The 19,087-nt window shown below is 44.4% G+C and overlaps 8 protein-coding genes across 8 annotated transcripts; 2 read left to right on the top strand and 6 right to left on the bottom strand.

The window, feature by feature from the left end:
* Positions 1–652: 652 nt before the first annotated feature.
* On the top strand, positions 653–2,694 carry V865_004813 (uncharacterized protein; the record flags this gene model as incomplete). The annotated part of the gene is made up of 6 exons (XM_066228588.1): positions 653–767; positions 916–1,010; positions 1,101–1,228; positions 1,299–1,377; positions 1,505–1,592; positions 1,649–2,694. 6 exons carry the CDS (start codon positions 653–655, stop codon positions 2,692–2,694), a joined length of 1,551 nt encoding a protein of 516 aa, XP_066084685.1.
* A 2,265-nt stretch (positions 2,695–4,959) lies between these two features.
* V865_004812 (uncharacterized protein) lies at positions 4,960–5,745 on the bottom strand (the record flags this gene model as incomplete). The annotated part of the gene is made up of 1 exon (XM_066228587.1): positions 4,960–5,745. The coding sequence occupies one exon, from the start codon at positions 5,743–5,745 to the stop codon at positions 4,960–4,962; it is 786 nt and encodes a 261-aa protein (XP_066084684.1).
* Positions 5,746–7,037: 1,292 nt separating this feature from the next.
* On the bottom strand, positions 7,038–8,917 carry V865_004811 (uncharacterized protein; the record flags this gene model as incomplete). Its single annotated transcript, XM_066228586.1, has 2 exons — positions 7,038–8,200; positions 8,410–8,917. 2 exons carry the CDS (start codon positions 8,915–8,917, stop codon positions 7,038–7,040), a joined length of 1,671 nt encoding a protein of 556 aa, XP_066084683.1.
* A 782-nt stretch (positions 8,918–9,699) lies between these two features.
* Positions 9,700–10,879, bottom strand: V865_004810 (uncharacterized protein; the record flags this gene model as incomplete). Its single annotated transcript, XM_066228585.1, has 5 exons — positions 9,700–9,801; positions 9,962–10,381; positions 10,517–10,557; positions 10,648–10,731; positions 10,807–10,879. 5 exons carry the CDS (start codon positions 10,877–10,879, stop codon positions 9,700–9,702), a joined length of 720 nt encoding a protein of 239 aa, XP_066084682.1.
* A 489-nt stretch (positions 10,880–11,368) lies between these two features.
* On the top strand, positions 11,369–12,619 carry V865_004809 (uncharacterized protein; the record flags this gene model as incomplete). Its single annotated transcript, XM_066228584.1, has 8 exons — positions 11,369–11,377; positions 11,441–11,497; positions 11,599–11,703; positions 11,796–11,927; positions 12,037–12,117; positions 12,222–12,333; positions 12,398–12,513; positions 12,581–12,619. The coding sequence occupies 8 exons, from the start codon at positions 11,369–11,371 to the stop codon at positions 12,617–12,619; spliced, it is 651 nt and encodes a 216-aa protein (XP_066084681.1).
* Positions 12,620–13,417: 798 nt separating this feature from the next.
* Positions 13,418–14,360, bottom strand: V865_004808 (uncharacterized protein; the record flags this gene model as incomplete). The annotated part of the gene is made up of 4 exons (XM_066228583.1): positions 13,418–13,739; positions 13,911–13,950; positions 14,037–14,110; positions 14,248–14,360. The coding sequence occupies 4 exons, from the start codon at positions 14,358–14,360 to the stop codon at positions 13,418–13,420; spliced, it is 549 nt and encodes a 182-aa protein (XP_066084680.1).
* Positions 14,361–15,012: 652 nt separating this feature from the next.
* V865_004807 (uncharacterized protein) lies at positions 15,013–16,059 on the bottom strand (the record flags this gene model as incomplete). The annotated part of the gene is made up of 5 exons (XM_066228582.1): positions 15,013–15,080; positions 15,156–15,294; positions 15,391–15,499; positions 15,626–15,783; positions 15,910–16,059. 5 exons carry the CDS (start codon positions 16,057–16,059, stop codon positions 15,013–15,015), a joined length of 624 nt encoding a protein of 207 aa, XP_066084679.1.
* Positions 16,060–17,970: 1,911 nt separating this feature from the next.
* On the bottom strand, positions 17,971–18,912 carry V865_004806 (uncharacterized protein; the record flags this gene model as incomplete). Its single annotated transcript, XM_066228581.1, has 5 exons — positions 17,971–18,065; positions 18,133–18,271; positions 18,355–18,463; positions 18,534–18,688; positions 18,775–18,912. 5 exons carry the CDS (start codon positions 18,910–18,912, stop codon positions 17,971–17,973), a joined length of 636 nt encoding a protein of 211 aa, XP_066084678.1.
* Between the last annotated feature and the right edge of the window lie 175 nt (positions 18,913–19,087).

Raw genomic sequence — 19,087 nt, 5'->3', positions numbered from 1 at the left:
ATCTTGTCGTGTCATCTCATTCGTTGATTTCTTTTTCTTTCTGATCGGAACCAAGGGCGAAAAGAGGGAGAGCTGGGAATCTCAATGAATTAATCGGATTTGTGCGAGTTTCGGATTCAACATTTGAGCGATTTTGACTTGCTGACGAGGAGAACTTTGGCTGACGATGAATTGCATATAAATATCGTTCTCTCTTCATGACATCCACCACTTATGATTTTTCGTTATCTCATCTCAACACTCCTTCATTATCCAATCTCACATACTACTCCACAATCGCAACATATTATCGTATAACAACATTTGACAACTTGGGAATTTCACGAATCCACACCATCTACCACCGGTCACCCCTTTGTTGCCACCTGGTCTCGGTATTCGTAACATGTTGAATCCATATTCAAATCAAAATCAAATTTACCCACTTACTCCTCCAATCTCACCCGATTTATGCCCTTTGGCCAAACCACAACAACACCACAACAACAGACCTACCCCTTCGAAACAATACCACTATAATAGTACATCTCGAGAACACAGATCATCCACTACTTCGACGCGTCCACGTTCATCTTCTATCCATAAACCAACAAACACCTACAAACCCGTCTCATCCATTTTCATACCGGCATATCCCAAAGTCCAAATCACCATGGACAGCGTCAAAATACCTACTGAGAACGTCCCACCTGGATTGAAACATTGTGAACAGATTTTGAAAAGAGCAAATGAGTTGAAGAAAGTAGAACCGGTAGTAGCATATTGGTGTGAGTGTTTAATTCCATCAGCCTTCTCACCTTATGGTCTATCACATCGCATTGCTTTGCCAACGCGGACTTTCCTATCCTTCATATCACTCTCTTGCCTTTATTAGCCATGCTAGACCTACATAACTGACTCTCACCGATGGAATAGGCTGCTTCTCTGCTGCTCAGAAAGCTTTGGCAGTCAAGCAAAGGACTAAAGAGGACACTCTCTTTCTCATGAGCGTGATCGATGCGCTCGAGCAGGTAAGTCAAACAATACTGCCTTCGCGAAAGGTACCTGCGTTATTATCTCCAGGTAGTACACTAGCTCACAGTTCTTGAACGAATCAACAGATGAAAGCCATCCTCGCCAACAATGAAGCAATCACATCTGAAGCAGCTGGTGCTGCACTGGTAGAAGCCTTCGCTCTGAAGGTTTTCATGTCGGCTGATAATGATGACAGAGCTGGGATAACCGGAAAGTGAGTTCAGATGAGGGTTTCCATCAAGACATCAATAATAGCAGCTGATATCGCCATTTACCATGTGCAGAGCCACCATCAGAAAATTCGTAGTTGCTGGTCAATTCATAGAAGTTTTGAAGTGCTTCGAAGCTGGGATGACGGATGAGGTGAGTGATTTCCTTTTTACATGCCTCAACGTGATTGCGCATCAAACCTGAAGGTCATTTTAGGAAAAGAGTAGCAAATGGATCGGTCTTGGCAAGATGCTAATGATATTTGCTTCCCTGTCTGCAGATGGAACAGAAACTCCAGTACGCTAGATGGAAAGCTGCTGATGGAGCTAAAGCATTAAGGGAAGGTAGAACACCTGCATCTGGACCTCGTAAGACTCTAACGTCATATTCTTAGTCATTTCTTGCTGTTAACGATGCTACTTAGCGATACCCGAGAGCGAAAACGATATGAACCCTTTCCCCACTATTCCCACAGACGACCCCGCCGACCAATCGCGATCTCAAACCTCACCTCCGGTTCAAGGTAGGGGATCGTTCTCTTCCCAAACACGTCCTCAAGTCCCAAGCAACTCCAGCAACACATCGACACCCATCATATCTCCTAGACCATCTCCTTCACCTGGTGTCCGACCTACTCTCCCTGGTATTCGAACATCACAAGAAGATCTTCGTACACCCACGAGGAACTATTCTACCGGTTCTGGTGCATGGTCAACCGTTGCTACTCCCGGCTTACCAGAAGATGAAGGTGAACTTCATTTTCCTACGAACCGACCAGACGTTATCTTACCTTCTGCGCCACCGATGACGCCGCCTGAGAAAGGCTCGCCTGGCGACAGGAAGAATGTCAGGTTCATGGGTCCTGATGGTGCTCCCCTCAGTCCCGCTTCCACCCACATCACTGTATCATCTTACGATGCCCCTCCGCCTCCTCCACCGACAGATCTAGCAAGTCCACCTGGAAGTCCGAAAGCTACGCCACCCAAAGTGGTCTTGCAGCCGCCTCCACAAGGCAGACCAAGAGGTGATAGTTCCGCTTCTTCGTCTTCTAGATCCGGAGGAAGTGGAAGTAACCATACTGTCTCGCATGCACCGCACGTCAATGGCCGACCTAGGGAGAATTCGAACTCTAACAATGTTCCCATCAGTAAAAGCCAATCTACTTCTTCTCATAATTCTAAACCCGCTCCATCTTCGTCCTCTATAACCGTTCCTCCGCCTCCACCACCTTCTTTAGCTTCCTACCCTATGCACCCACCAAGTCAACCTCAACCTCACGGATTAGGCTTATCATCTCCTCAACCTCAGGCTCAAACCCAAGGTCATGGTCCGACACGAACCAATCTGAGTAGGAGGGAAGTGGAGACCGTGCAAAAACATGCTAAATGGGCTGTCTCAGCTATGGAATTTGATGATTATGAAACTGCAAGGAATGAGTTGAGGAAAGCTTTGAACATGTTAGGTGGGTGACCATGTGGGATGTATGTAAACGTGGGTGGGCGAAGTGGAACTTAGAGAATACAGCTACAAAATTTAATGATTCTAATTATGTGTGTTAATAACTCAACGATCGTCAACAGAATTTAAATCGATTCGATAGTGCATATTTAGTCTGTGTAACACTCCAAAGATAGTATCCTAATTTCAAGGTTAAAGTGTTTTGACTTGTTTTTCATTTTTTATCGTTATACGTTTTACGGATGTTCGTGTTTCCTAATGTTTTTAGTCAACTATAGTTTATAACGGGCCGAAGAAGATATAGATGTTTTGCATGAATGTTGATGACCACCTGAACGAAAGTCGGGAGCCTGACCATATATGACGACTTGTGACTCTGAGTTGGAGATGGGCGGGCGAAAATCATCGCTTGATTAATGCAGAATAATCTTGGCGGAGAGGGAGAAGTAGAGTGAAAGAGGCAGGAAGAAGGAGGGCAAGGAGAGCAAGGAAGGAGGAGGGAGGAGGGAGGAGTGAGCAGTGAGGACAGAGGACAGAGGACAGGGAAAAGAGGAAAGAGGTAAGAGGTAAGAGGTAAGAGGTGGAAGAGAGAGTATGGGACGGAGTCAGAGAAGAGTGAGCAGGAGGCAGGACTATTTGCACCCGGTGCTTCCCTTTGGTCTTGACCATGCTAGAAGAGGCGTCTGAAGTGCAAAGGAACGAAGCTTACGTGTTATAAGTGATCATGAATGGCCATAAAGTACTGCACTGATACCTGAGACAGAAGTCAGCTGGGGCAGCTCCGACAGATAGCTTATGGGATTTAGGATGCAATCTTATCGACACTCATGGATGCATCGTCTGGGTTTTGATCGTACCAAGGCTTAATGCATGTTTTCGTTCAAGAGCCACTACTGTACACGGATGAGGAATCTGAATTCTGACTTCTGCCCGTGATAAGGCTTTTCATCTGTTTCTGCATCTTTGCTAAAATACCATCAATTTCCCTCTTCAATGCCAATTGATTATTGGTCATGGGAATGCGGCTGGCTTGACTACTGGCCATCGCCAATTCTCGCGGCAAAAAACCAGACTCGATTGGATCCTCAAAATCACCCAGGGTATATCCCTCGAACCGTCTGCAATATCGCTCGAAATTATTTGAATTCTTTGGTCGAAATCTTTCGATTGTCATTTGATGGGCTCTGGTTTTTTGTAATCTTCCAGTTTATCTACGATCTTATATGTCAACAGGTCATCTAAACCTGCTTTTGACCTTTTATCGAAGAAACCATGTTCTGACCGCTTGGTTCATCGAGGAGATCTCAGCCTGATTGACGCTTTCGAGTATTTCGGGAATAGGATCACCAGGATTAGCCTTGATTCCCGAGGTGGTGGACTGGGTACAGACTCCCCACTTGCTAATTCGTCTATGAGCTTCTGTGTGAATTCCTCGGCGGCTTTGTACCATGGTCCAAGTCTAGACTCTTCGGTAAGACTTGGATTATAAATCGTTCTGAAACCCACTCTGGAGCTACCAGGCCAATAACTATATACACCATGCGTGGAATCAGAAAGTTCAGTGACCTCCTCCAAATATGGATGTACATGTTTGTAAGAGTACAGTAACCATCACCGGAACATCGCATGGTTCATCGCCTTGACGCTCATCTGGATTGGGGTGTCCATCGCCAGTGGCAGTAGAAACTTCCGATCTGTTATTGTCCACCAGGCAGTTGACTGTGTCGTTTGCTTCAGGATAAATGGAACCTTGTTTCAGAAAGTGAGATAGTGGTAGTTTTGCTGGACATGCTCTTTGATTGTAATGATTGATCCTGATGATCAATGCAATCGAATAGATAGAATATAACCAGAGAGAAATGAGCGTCTGCAGAGCACGAGCACTGGATTTTTATAACATATTGAGAAAGACTGTGCTTGTGTGACGGAACGCGATACAGTAGACCTGGTTGAGTCGCCTCTCTTCAAAAGAAGTTGCCGTACAGCTTTAGCAAGAATCGAAGACTCATGGCGCTGTTCCCTTTAACGGATGTAGTGTTTGAGACTTCAGGTGTGGTCTTCCTGCATCCAGGCTGTGCCTATCTAAACAAACAGAATTGTGCTATAAATACTGTAATCTATTATGATACATACTGTACCGTATCCACTGTTTTGCTTACTGTAAACAGAAACATTCAGGCACCATGTCGCATATCTCGCCGCAGTTTAGATTGACATGTTACATGTTTGCTCCTCGTGCAGTATAGCGTAACGGTGTCTTGACTTTTTCACTGGAATCTAAGACAACATTGAACGCCAGCTGTACCAAGAATCAACAGTCGTCTCTTGACTAGATACATTTACAGGCCAGATCCATCCCTCTGATACAGTCGATAGCAGAGGTTCACCCTTTAGCTCACAGAACGTATAACCTTCCAAGCTCTTCAGATAATCTTGATACTCTTTCTCATCAGCGGGAAGTGAATGCGACCCTAAGCTCAAGGGAGGTAGAGCCCACTCGAACTCCGATCGATCATGTACAACCTTGAATTTAACATCGTGTTTCGTTAATCCCGCATTTCTTCGATGATCCTTGAACCAATTGACAAATGATTTAGAACAGTCTTTATGTCGCGATCGAACGAAATCCTCAAGAATGCTTGGGATACTCGTTCCATCTGTAGGTCTATCCATTCCTATACCCCCATTGGCAGGTCTATCCCCCTCAGTGAAAAGCGTACCTAATTGTATGCTGAAATCAAGGGCTTGCCTCCAGAGATAGTCATCTGTAAGGTCCACGTCTAGCACCCCGTCTCGAGTCTGAGTCTCATTCCAACCTGAGGGATAGGTCAGTCTAAAAGCCCAGTGAATAGAATCGTCCTTGAGCAAGAATGCTCTAGGGGATTGAGAGCTGTCGACAGATACGTCTTGGAGCCTGGGGAAGGACGTATTGTATTGGAATAACAACATTACAGGTACTCGAGATCGATCGGTCTGAGTTCCGGTTCCACTTTGATTCCGACGATGGGTTGTGCTATTCGCACTATACGGTGACACGTATTGTGTTAAGTCGACCGTTCCCATGATTTCTGAACCAGTATGATAACGTCCTGTGCCAAGGTCAGTTTGCAGTTCGATACAAGATTTTTATGATTACGATCGAATCGTGTACTGACTGAAATCTTACGATACAGTTGGTAATTTGTATGTGTACTATATTTGGTGCAACGCTCAATGCGATATTGTAGCATGATTTGAGTCACTGTGAAATGATTATAAACGGATGCAGGAAGTTGAGAAGTTTCTACCTCCTTTAAATCATCTCCTTGTGACATTATTCTGCCACTTGCATCAGGTAGATACATAACCTTTCATCTATATCGCTCTCCGGAACTTCCGCGGAATAAAGTAGATGACGATCAGAGGTTGTGGAATCGCTCGTAATCGTGTGTGCGCATGCAAGCAAAGTGTTAACGAGTGCGACCACTAAAGCAGCACGAAGCCTTGCGAGTCTGACCGTACTCGTAACCAGAGTGGCGAATTGATAACCTCAATTCTTCTGATCATGACAATACCGTAGGGTATTCAATCCCAGCATCTCTTCACATCCGAAAACAGCATGACGAGCTCTCCCCTGGAAGGGAAGACGGACATACCGCTAGCAATTCACCTTCCCATCTCAGAAGCCGATTTTCGATACAGAGGGATTGATTTCGTCCTTGAAACTGCTAACCCCCATCATACTCGATCCCCCCTAATTCTCCCACCAGATCTGGTGTGGTATCGTACTGCATTATAATCTTATCTTATCTTTAATCATTTTAGCTTGCATTGATCAATCGTCCACTCGCACTCAGTGTCATATATAAGTCATATGTCAACTCAGTACACCATTTCTTCAGTTGTTGTGAATATGATTTTATCACATGGTACCATTCGTTGTGAGCCTGTATGATGGTACTGTACCGTGTCATGGACGATATTCAAAATGCATTTAAACTTCCCCTTTTCCAAGCTCAGAACACCTTTTATAATTTGTAAAATTCCAATAAGACAAAGACAAAATCAAAATCAAAGTTAAAGAAGGTCATGATAACAGAACATGGAACGTAGAATCATGAACGAAAGACGAAAGACAAGACAACGAAGAAAGAAAGAAGATTCCAAGGTAACTTTAGAAAAACGGGGAAAGAATGTTCCTCGTATGAGAAAAATGTAGATCGAAACCGAATTTATGAAATTTTCCAAAGAAATAAAAAGAATAAACAAAAAGCATGTTATGTAAAGGGGATAGATTGAATGATGAGATGTGGAAGATGGAACATGACAGATGACCGAAGTAAAAACAAAATAGTATTCTAATCTATGATAAAGATCTATCCCATCCTGGGCATGGTAGTTGGTAGACTAACCGACCTACCGCCCCCGACATTAACAGGAGGTGGACTGACACCTACACCTACACTACCACCATTCCCACCGGTACCGGTGGTCTTGGAAGGAGTGAAAGTCTGAGGCATCGTGAACGCACCCATGATCGGACCTCCTACACCGGGTTGACCAAGATGTCCAAGATACGTTGGCATAATTCTCCTTCTCGTCCTTTGTTTCCTCGTCGATCCCCCTCCTCCTCCCTCGGTCGAGGTCGCACCGCCCAAAGCCCTAGAAGCAAGTGAGATGGAAGGTGATCTTGATCTATCGATAGGTGATCTATGGGACGAAATTACTGATCCAGGTCTAGATGCTCCACCCAATTTCACTCCTCCTCCCAAGACGGTCACATTGCCTCCGTCATAAGGTGTGACAGTCGGTGTGGAGGGTGTGAGGGTAGTATCGGTGTTGGGGGTGATATTCTCTTTCATACTGGCTGAAGAATTCGGTGAAGGTGTTCTACCTCTCGTAAGGGTTTGCGAAGGAGGTGTGATCTTCCTAGATCTTTCTTTATCTTTCTCTTTGAGGGACAAAGAAGGAATCAAGAATGGATCTGCCGAGTTGGGTCGAGAAGAAGGGGTGAGTAGTTGAGTATGACCTGAATTGCTATCCGACATGGAAGATGAAGAGGTAATAGATGAAGTTGATTCAGACCCTCTGTGAGACCCCCTTGATGGCGCTTTCGATCTATCGTTCTCGTGATCTTCTTCGTTGTCCGAGTCGGTCTGATAAGAATCAATGGACCGATCACCATAACTGGTTTCCCTCGATTGAGTACCAGTCGAGCTAGTCCAGCCGGATGAAGTATGATTTCTAGCCCCACCACCGAGTCCAGAGGGATGACCTAAACCGAGGGTTGAGAAGGCAGGTAGGAGATTATCGTTGTCGTTAACGGTATGGGCAGAGTGCTGAGAGGGGGTAGGAGGGATAGCATATACTGCTGGCGCACTTGGGCCAGGACCGGGTGTAGGAGGGCCGACAGCGATAGGAGCTCGGATCGGGATGGCATGAGACGCTCGAGCGGGTGTATGTGTGGGTGCGTTGGGAGTGGAAGTGGAAATGGAGGGTGAGAGGGAGGAGGATGATTGCCAGACAATTTGGAACGGTTCTGGGTGGAAAGAGTAAGGTATCAGCATGGCGCTCGACAAAGGAAACGCAAGAAACGCTTGAGAGCGAAAAGAGGGGAGATCGAAAGTAGAGATGGGGGTATAATTCAATGAATCACAATGATAGACCCAATAAACCATAATGTATTACATTGAAGAACCAGTACAGCTCTTTGATACGCAATCAACCCAGTATTCACTGTTTACTCACCTTTAATCACTTTTCCAGGTTCGTACCCCACATCCTCCCATTCCCATCCACCCCATCTCCAAGTAACTTGACCAGGATCGCACCAGCACTGCCATTCTTCACCTCTATCACCGGACTTGATCCCCGCTATAGCCCTCTTCCATACCTCCCTTTCCACATCGACACTCTTTGCAGCCTCACATAAAGGTTTGGGTAAGCCGAGATATTTGCTACATATGAGTGATCTGTAACCCGAGCCGAATTGAGGTCTGGAGGTATCCCATGTACTGGTAAATAAATGTTTTAACCTCTCGGTTAATTCGTCTCGGAGTGATAAGAGGACATGGTGTGGGTAATGAGATGAGAGTGGTTGAATTAGGAACTGAACGAGGTATGTGATAGAGGTTGACAAGGATAGATCCAAGTTGGCTACTGAATTTGTATTTGAGGATGTAGAGGTGGACGGAGCATCCAAAGGTAAGGGAGATGAATTACCTAGATTTGAAGGTGATGATGAACCTATTGACATTATGGTGTTGAATGGAGTGGCGAAGATGTCAATATATATTCAAAGGGTTCGACTAGGATTAGGATGACATTTCAATGAGATGAAGCTGGTAGACCTTATCTTGAGGTGTTTGGAAAAATACGCTTGGATATGACCAAAATGTCAAAACACGAATTGGTGTCAGATCCAAACAAGAGACCAACCCTATTTTCCTGTTCAAAGATTGGGGTTGATATCCGAAGACGAGCGAGTCGAAGCGATACGACTGCAATTATGCAAGGACTGGACGTGTAAAAGGTGACGGAAGCGTATGAGTATGGTGGGAGGTGGTGATGAAAGGACGAATGGTGATGTCAAAGGTATGAGGTATGGTGAGGAGGAGAGGCGAATGAGTAGCAAAACACACACACACAACCAGCAACACAGGCCAATCCAGCAAGCGTGGTCGCTTTGATTATCCAACTCGACCCTTTTTTACTGGAAAGGGTAATTCATCAGAGTCACGTGATATTGATCAATGGAAATCAAACATCACCTCAGGGCCATCCCAGCTGAAAAACCGAGGGATTGCCAGAGTGTTCGGATTGGACCAGAACCAGACCATGACCATGCATGCATTGATAAGTTGGGCCGACCCATGCATGATGAAGAGTAGTATATAGATGCTCAAAGAGTCACAGCAGCCCGTTGATGGTGAAGTATGCTGCACTGATACAACTGTCAGATATTGTACAGACAGGAGATTATATATACGCGGATACAACATGTTGTTGAGTGGTGACTAACCCTCCATTATCACTATTTCACGACAGCCCCAACAAACCAGCTGCTCCCCTCAAATCAACATCAGCTCTGACCTCTCTACCGGTCTTACTAGCTATGACGATCGCTAGGAGGTGTTTGCACTATATAATTAAGCATTGAGGTAAGTCACTATTGAAGAGGAAGAGGAAAGGATAGAAAATTGGGCCTTTTAGGTTGAAGTAGCACAGGAGAACGAAGAACGGAATCAGGAGAACAAGTCATGGAATACAATTACTGGAATTGGAAAGTTGGACAACTCACTAAAATCGTCTTTTCACCAGCTAAACACCCATAACTCCAACCCGCACAGGGGCAGTACATGCTTTTCAGACCATTTGCTAACCTTGTGATCCGTTCTTTGCGGAGCATATCTTTCTGGCTAGTCATATGCTTTGAGGTTGATTCCGGATCTTCCTCCTCAACATGGGGTGAAGCAGGTGAAGGTGTACGATGCTGCTGAGCCGGTGAAGATAAAAGGGGATTGAATGTTTGTATCTGTGATCCTGGAGGTGATGGCGTACGAGGAATGCTCTCTCCCATTGATGCAGCAGGAAGAAGGCCCGGTTCTTCTTTGAGTGGTGTTGCCATTGGTTGAGGAGATGGGATGTCAGGTATGAGATTGGTTGTTGGGGGAGGAGGGTTGAGATGTATTGTATAGTTTTTACCGGAAGAAGAGGCGACCTGAGCAAATGACAATAAAATACAACACGTTTCAGCATATAGTCCCGCATTGAATTCTGCATATCGGTCCGTAAATGGGCAGGTGAAGGACTTGAACAAGATAGGAGGATGATGAGAAGAGGGAAACGAACTAACCTGGTAAACATATCGATCAGAAGGTAGAGAGACCCTGACGACTGTTTATGAGATCACTAAGGGTATCAGCTGATATTGAGTTGGCCTGGAATCCTTCGCTAGCTAATCATTGTAGAGTTATTTTGACCCACCTTCTCGTTTGTCGACCAGCTGTAAAGCTGACAACAGCATCGGACCGAATATCGCATGCAGCTGGAGTAAGAGTGTATCTGAGACTATGTGTTATGAGGTCAGCAAGCCTTGTGTGGATTGATAGCCCAAGTAAGCTGAACAAAATGAGAAACACTCACCAGGAAGAGTAGGAGGAAGGGAGTCGAGTAAAGTAGCTACGAGGATGAGGAAGGAAGGTGATGGTTGGGTCATCATCATCAACTCCTCACACCAAGTTTGCGAATCTTGTTGACGGTCTCGATCTCATGTAGATGAGCTGACCACCTGTGCATTCATAACGAGAATACGCGTTTATCCAGAAGCAAGTGATGATGACATGTCAGTGTGACAATGTCGACTGATCCACTCACTCACATCATCATCATCTCTTCCTTTGGTCAACCCCCACAAACAACCCCGCATTCGACCCACGTGTGTTGACACTGAATAAGCCACGTTGCCACCGATCATTCACACTAACTTACTCACCATCATCACCTCTCCCTTCCTCACCGTCTTAGCATGTTTGGTACACACTTCCACTTCTTCACCTTCCCCACCTTGAAGTTCAGCTAGTACACTTGTATCTTTGATCTTTGATCTTCGATCACGCCAATCATCACCCCTCAAAATTACTTTCCCGTTCAAATACATCTTCTCCCTTCCCAACCCTATTGATTCTCCTCTTTTAGATCAATCAATATGAACAGAGTGAGCTCCCCCAGCTAATACTCTCGCTGTCTGTTGAACGATTCAGCTGATCCAGGAGCGTAGATATTCGGAAGTAATAAAGCGAAACCTAAACCATCTCTGAACGATGCCATACAGTCTGTGGGTGAACTTGACTTCTTTCCTCCTTACAAATTACGTGAACTCTCAGATCCCCGTTCACACTATGGCTACAGAATGGACAGCTGACTTATATCGTACAGACCGACACTCGTATGGGTTCGGTAGAAGTCAAGATAAAGAAATTAGATGCCGAGTTGGGTGTGTTTAAAGGTCAAATGGCCAAGATGAGAGAAGGTCCCGGAAAGGTGAGTCAAGTCTACCCACCTATCAAAATATTACAACATATCACGAAAATCACGAAGTAAAAGTCCTAACTTGTTCTTCGGTGGATATATAGGCAGCGGTACAACAACGTGCATTGAGGGTGTTGAAGCAAAAGAGAATGTACGAGAATCAGTTGCTTCAATTACAACAACAGTCGTATAATATGGAACAGGCAGCTATGACTACAGAGAACCTCAAGAATACCGTAAGTCAAAATATTTCATACATTATTCCAAATCATCCCAACAGAGATCATATAACGTGATAGCCAAAACATGACTGGTGACTGATGGCGTGTATTTATATCTGTATAGATGGCAACGGTAGATGCTATGAAAGTAGCTAACAAAGAGATGAAGAAGCAATATAAAGGTATTGATATAGATAAGATTGAGGTGAGTTCCGTTTGTTCTCAAATCAGCTCAGCTACCAATGATATCATATATCGTAAAGATGATAGAACACAAGCTGACAAGGTTTTCGTACTGGGTTATTATAGAGCATTCACTACGATATGGAAGATTTGATCGAACAAGCCAACGATATTCAGGAATCTTTAGGTAGAAGCTATGGTGTACCAGATGAAGTGGATGAAGCGGATTTGCAAGCCGGTAAGCTTTTACTCTCTCATGTGATGAACCTTAATACCTTAGCTGACGTGGTCTGCTGTAACAGAGCTCGACGCATTGGGGTTAGACGATGAGCCTATAGGAGAGAATGAGACGCCATCTTACTTACAGGATTCGACGGCTTTGCCTGATTTCGTGGATTCTGCTCCGATTGAGGAATTGGTATGTTGGAGAGTTTTTGAAATATGCGTTTTCGACCAAGCTGATATCTTTCTGTAACCAATCACAGGGTCAAACCAATACTCCTACGGCCGAAGTCGCTAGATAGATTACATTTCAACTCCCACTTTAGCCGGTAGTGCTGGAAGGGGAATAAGTTGGGAAGGGAGGAGGGGATACGATAGGAAAATATCGATGGAGGTGATCTATGGAACTGGAGAGAGAGATGATGAAGAATGTATAGGATATGTAAGTGATTTTGAGTGGGTATTTGAATTTTGTACGATATATATATTGGAGTAGTGAAATTAGATATTATAACGTATTTCATCTTACATGGGTTTGGGTTTGAATCTATGTATGTTTTTTGTATGTATCTTTCACTTAGAACTATCAACGAAGTGTGACTATTCACAAACGACTCGTATTCCCCTTGTTTCCGCCACCCTCTCCCCTTCGCCTCGTATACTACTTGAGTTGCTCCTCTGTCGCTCTTCCGGTTCCTACTCGCCGTGTGCTTGTAGCTTTCCCTAAATTACTAATGCGAGTGAATGCTCATGTTCAAGTGAGATGATCCTGACAATCGGTCTCATCTTAGGTGGAGACCAATGCTGGATGTGCGTCTCCCTTTGTGCTGATCGACATGTCGGCGTAATGAAGAGTAAGTGTGAGCATAGTGACGGGCAGAGCGTGAAAGATCTATAAAGAGAATTGTTGTTTGCATTGACTTTGAGTGCCCATGAGCTGTGGTTGTATATCCCAACACCTTACCGACGGGAATAGGTAACGTGTAGGTAGATAGATGGGCGGGGGGCGGGGCGCAGATTCCGTCAGCACCCACTGATTCGATATGACATGGATCTCGAGGCGAATGTGATCTTGACCGTCTATCTCTTGACAAGTCCCTTTAGAACCTCAGTTGACTCGTATCAACCCCTTTTGCGGGTCCGTCTAATCCAGCATCTAGTCCACTCGCTCCAGCACCTGAGCGAGGATCCACTTCGACAATCTGAGCAACTTGTAATCTAGGTTTCACGTTCAGACTTGAACAGAGAAGTTTGTATCTCGCTCGAATGTTGGATATCAAATTGGCCAAGTCCAAGTCTGCTTCGGCTTTGGGTTCGTCTGTACCGGTATTGTTGGGTTGAGAAGGAGTTGGAGTTGGAGTCGGATTGGTGGTAGGGAATGAGTGAATGAGGGATAAGAGTACTTGAGCGTGATTTAGTGCTCTGGATGTCAAATTGATCGAATCGAATTAGCATTGATCGTAGTTCGAATGATGCAGTCGACTCGAGAGATTTAGGCATGGGTAGACAAGACCTCGTAATTTACTAAAGTACACCAAGGCATACCCATCAAAAGGACGGGGGGGGGGAAAAAAATCAATGACACAGACTCACCTAGCATCTTTCCCTTTTCTCCCTCCCTTCCCTCTACTACCTTACCTTCTAACAGATCTACGTAAGTCCCAGCGCATCCTTCATAATATCCTATCTCCTCCCATAATTCCCATGCCTTCTCTTTACCTAATTCCCTGCCTTCGAATAAGCCATGGAGTTTACCATGATCATATCCTGCTTGATAGCCTTGTTGATAGAATCTGTTTTGACGAGGAAGATGGGCAGGCCAGGTCAGATTTGTTGCTCTTTATCACCTCGCATATCTCATGTCAAGTCTACCTGAAGTGTGTGATAGTCGGTATTGGGTAGATGAATGGATGAACGACAATGAACTCACGTAGATTCCATATTCGTAATCTCGTCCAAAACGTCCCCTTCGCCTTCGTTCATGTTAATATCCAGGTCCATACCAATGTCCGTTTGTCGAGTGCTCTCCATTGCTGTAGACATGATCGGTATGTAAGGTTGGGACGTAGATGAGACTAACAAGGGATCGAAGAATGTCAGTAATGGGATAAGAAGGTCATACAGTGGATGATCGAAATCAACTTTTTTCAACGAGATGACCTAAGAAAGTGGAGGTAATAAACTACAGTGAGCGATGAGTAACTGGTCGAATTACGGGTCCTTGTTTCACATGTATATATATGTTGAGGAGTAAGAGCTACAGTCGTAGGATAGGAAAGAAGCAGAAGCCCTGGCACAAGACTGGTAATCTGAAGATGACAAGGTGAGCTTGCACTCAATAATCGATCGAGCAGATCTGTTTTATCGATGCTACCAAACCGTTCCTTTGTGTGTGGCAGTACAAGACACTCTCTCCGCACTCGTGAAAAACCATAATCATGCATAAACCCGTATAATAAGAAGATATGACCGAAGGTATGACAAGGACGTGTAATAGAGAGTTACTCAGACAATAACTAATCAACAAATAAGTGACTGGAGAGCAAATTTATCAAACCAAACCGTACCAAAAATAAATATACTGAATGTGGTTACTTTCCTGAAAGGTAGAAGATTTGATTGATCTGAAAGAGTGAAGATCTATCCAACCTTGATCCTTTTCAGGAGACACGATTCAGCGGATGGTTGTGGATGCTTAGAGGATACATCCACAGAGGATTGCTCCGAGGAGGTTACCGAGGAGACCAATGATCAATTTGAGAACTATAGTTGTATTAGGAAGTTATGTCAGTCATAATAAAGACGAAGGAAGGTAGAGTAAGGGTTTTGTGGACTTACGGAAAGCAAGGACACCATCGAGGATTACCCCGAGGGAGATCAAGATGGTACCGATCAAGAAGATCAATCCTGCGATAATGGTTGAGAGACCTTTGAGGATCAATGTGAGGCAAACATCAATTCGAGCGAGGAGAGCGACCTATACAATTACATATAACGTATCATTAGTCAGTGATAGCTCACAAGTGTGTCATAGTGTGCCATAATAGTCGCATAGATACAATGATGTACTCACACATTTAGGTTTCTTCTTGTGTTCAGCTTTGATAGATTTGATGATGACGTTGATATCGAGGATGACTTGAGCGAGGATGTTAGCAACTTGATTCTTGATATCACCGTGACTATGTACAATACATTCATCAATCAGCTTACAGTACTACGTCTTAAAGGGTGTCGCATTATGCAGAGCTAAGTTGGTCGAGGAATGCACAAGACGTATTGGAAAAAGGTAAAGAAGCTCGACTCACGGAGCAATGACAGCACCGAGAACAACATCAACATCAACAGAAAGACTGAGATCGATACCGAGGGTATTACCGCATTTCTCAAGAGCACCGACGATGATGGTCAAGGTAGCTTCGACGTCAACTTCAGTTTGACCAGCACCGAGGGGTTGGCATCCGTGCTAAGTCAGGGATGAAAGGGAAAAGAGATCAACAGCCTATCCTATCTGCAATCGCAAGGCAGAACCGTTTGTGTTGTTCTGTGTTTGGGTTTGTTTTCGGAGGGAGGAATGGTATGGAATACTCACAACGGTGTTGGCGAGTTCTTGGACAGTTTGAACGACGTCTACATCTCTTTTCTCAAGAGTGAGACCGGTCTCAGCGAAGGGAGCGGGAGCGGGAGCAGCGAAGACTGATCCGAGGAGGGGAAGAGCGAAGAGAAGAGAGCTGAATCGCATCTTGCTTGGTTGGTGCTTGATAGTTTGGTTATTTGGTTGTTAAGATTGAACGAGTTAAAGAATATTGTTGTTGTTGTTGAAGAGAAGAGAAAAAAAGTTCGAAGAGAAAGAAATATAGAGGGGTATTTATACCTTTTTTCCGAACTCTTTACAAGAGTTGTCAAGACGGAAGATATCGTGACAGTCTCACTTTACTCATTGTCGAGGAACAGAATATAATCACCATCATCCATTTTGATCCTCATTCTCATTCTCGTAATCGGAGAGACCATCTCCGCTGAAGCGAATAAGCTAGATCAAAACAAGCCTTTTGGTAGACTAGAGAGAGAAATTGTCATCCATGTAGATCGAGATTTGGATGTTTGACAATACAGTATACCATAGATTCAGGTCCGAGATTGGAAGGATGTGTAGTGGTTGAGGTTTGCGGGAACTGTAACGATCATAGATTGGAATCTAGAACATCGGCTTCGGAAGGATTTGCGATTCACAATACTTTCTCTACTCAGTCCAGCATAGGAAGGTCATATGATTGATCGCTATACTCCCGATGAACAAATCCAGATGTCTACTGAACGTACAATACACGCCTTATGCCACATTGAATAAACGATCCAAAGGAATGGTAAGACTATCTTTCAGTTGTATGGAAATGATGGTGAATAAGAAGGGAAAACTCAAAACCTTGATCCTGTCGAGATTCAAGGCGTCATCTTAGTGCAGAATTTTAACACAACACAATACATGAACGCTATACTAATTATTCCGAGATTGTCATTTCGAAGAGGGGAACCGAACAAGTCAAGCGCTCGGTCAGCCGAATGACGATGTTAAATTATAGTAACTTATAAACTCGGTGATACATCTTGATTTGATCCGTAGAAAACAAAGTTGAATGATGATCATGACGTCTCTTTCGTTTACAGTATGTTACTGATTAGATCAATTGAGATTCCCACCAAACGATCCTGATGTAACGTGGCTTAGGAATATTGTGATCGATCAACTTAGGCGAAAACACGAGAGAACGACATATTCTGCCGGTGACATTGTAGATCTACATCTCTTCATTGATGACTTGAGCATTTGATCGATTAGGTGAGACATCTGACCTCATTTGATCCGATGTAATAGTACTTGAGAATGCTGACCATGGCGGTACCCTCTTTTACCGACTGATCCGATGGAGTGAAGCATACTGTACATCCAAATCTTGATGAGGAAGCGAGTTGGTCAGTATATCAATATGTAGATATTCGGAGGTGGATCGATGATTTCCTCCGAGAAGATTGTCCTTCTCGAGGTAAATGTTTGGTAAAATGATTCTCGCTCGTTCGAGGCTTTCCGAGGGCTGAAAAGAGTTTAGCCTGTGTCTCCCACTGGAATTAGTCAAGTCATCAGTCGCTGGTATAGCATGTATCATATCATTCCTACTGTGGTTTAGCCGAGATATCGAAGCATCTAACAACGGATGCATGTCCTGTCCTACATACTATGGATAGATGAAGAAGTGGTGGATGGGATATCAAGCTATACTGTACAGTAGAGTAGAGGCTTAAGCGAGGCCCCACGCGGAGGTCTAGGCAAAGCGACTTGATCCGTTTGCCAACACCGTTTAATTCCTCTTTTCCCAATGGCACTATTTTATCAACTTTGAAAAGAGTTTGTACTGTAAGATAGCTCATATGCTCAATTCGCAATAAGGGGAACAGAGCGACTTGCTACACTTGCATCAAACATTAACCGATCTGGGTACAGGTATTAAAGAATTCATCAAAAGGGACGTAAATGAGGATTGCTACAGGATATGCTAAGGGATGGGTCATTATTTAAGAATGTCCAAATGCGTTTACTTTACGATAACATGATTGTATGGTGTGTACTGTAAATCATTATGGAATGTTTCGGCGCTTATTGACCACCTAAGAGACCACCGACGAGACCGCCAACGGTACCCAAAAGACCTGAGAGGAGACCACCAACGAGAGCATCGAGGAGACCGAGGACTATTTGGAAGGGCATCACATGTTCAGCTTATGAACTTGAAATGATCAAGATGGGACTAAGACTTACCACCACCGAGGAGAGGGGAGAGGATACATTTGAGGTCTACAAGGATACCAGCAACGAGGGTGAGGACACCGGCAAGGATGGCTTCAACACCTTTGAGGATGAGGCACAAAGCAGAGTCGATTTGGGAAAGGAGGGCGGCCTGTGGTTTATCATACAGTGCACAATATCTATTAAACTAGTATTCTCAATCCACCGGACGTCATGAAGAAAGGTGGTACTTACAACGACGGAGATAGAAGCGACATCGGAAGAGATAGAACCGACGAGGGTGTTGACTTGAACGACGACACGGGCGAGGACCTCAGCGACTTCTTGAGTTACGTCTTGTCTCCTGTTAGTCACCATCATCATCATCAGCAAAGTGTACTTGCGTTATGATTTATTGTGGGAAATATACTGACTTGGCAATAGCAGCGATTCCAACATCAGCTTCGACGTCGAGACCGATAGCGATACCTAAGGCATCACCACATTTGTTGAAAGCGCCAACGACGACTTGGAGACAGGCGGTCACGTCAGCTTCAACTGAGAGGCTGGAGAGGGATCCAGCGGCGAGCTACATCATAACAATTTGGATATCAGTACCAATACCTGAGCCACAAAATGGAGATAAAAAGCCATTAAACATTGAGGTCTACTCACGACGTCAGCTTCGAGTTGAGTGACAACAGCCAAAACATCTACATCTCTGGTAGCAATGGCATTTTCCTTGATGGGAGTAGGAGCAGCGAAAACTGAACCGATGAGAGGGAGAGCGCAAAGTAGAGGAGCGAATCGCATTGTGTGGATATATAAAATTTTTATGAAGGGGTATTGAGACGTAGGTGTGAGTAACGGGGTTTGGGTTAAAATGAATGTGATGTAAGTTGGTTATCTAACTTTGTGCGTTGTGTGTGATTTGTGAATGAAGAGAAATATGGGGAAAAGATGAGAGCGGTTGTCTTTATATACCTTT

Source organism: Kwoniella europaea, chromosome 1 (assembly GCF_036810445.1).
Source record: "Kwoniella europaea PYCC6329 chromosome 1, complete sequence".
Lineage (NCBI taxonomy): Eukaryota > Fungi > Basidiomycota > Tremellomycetes > Tremellales > Cryptococcaceae > Kwoniella > Kwoniella europaea.
This window is presented reverse-complemented; position numbering and strand designations above follow the sequence as displayed.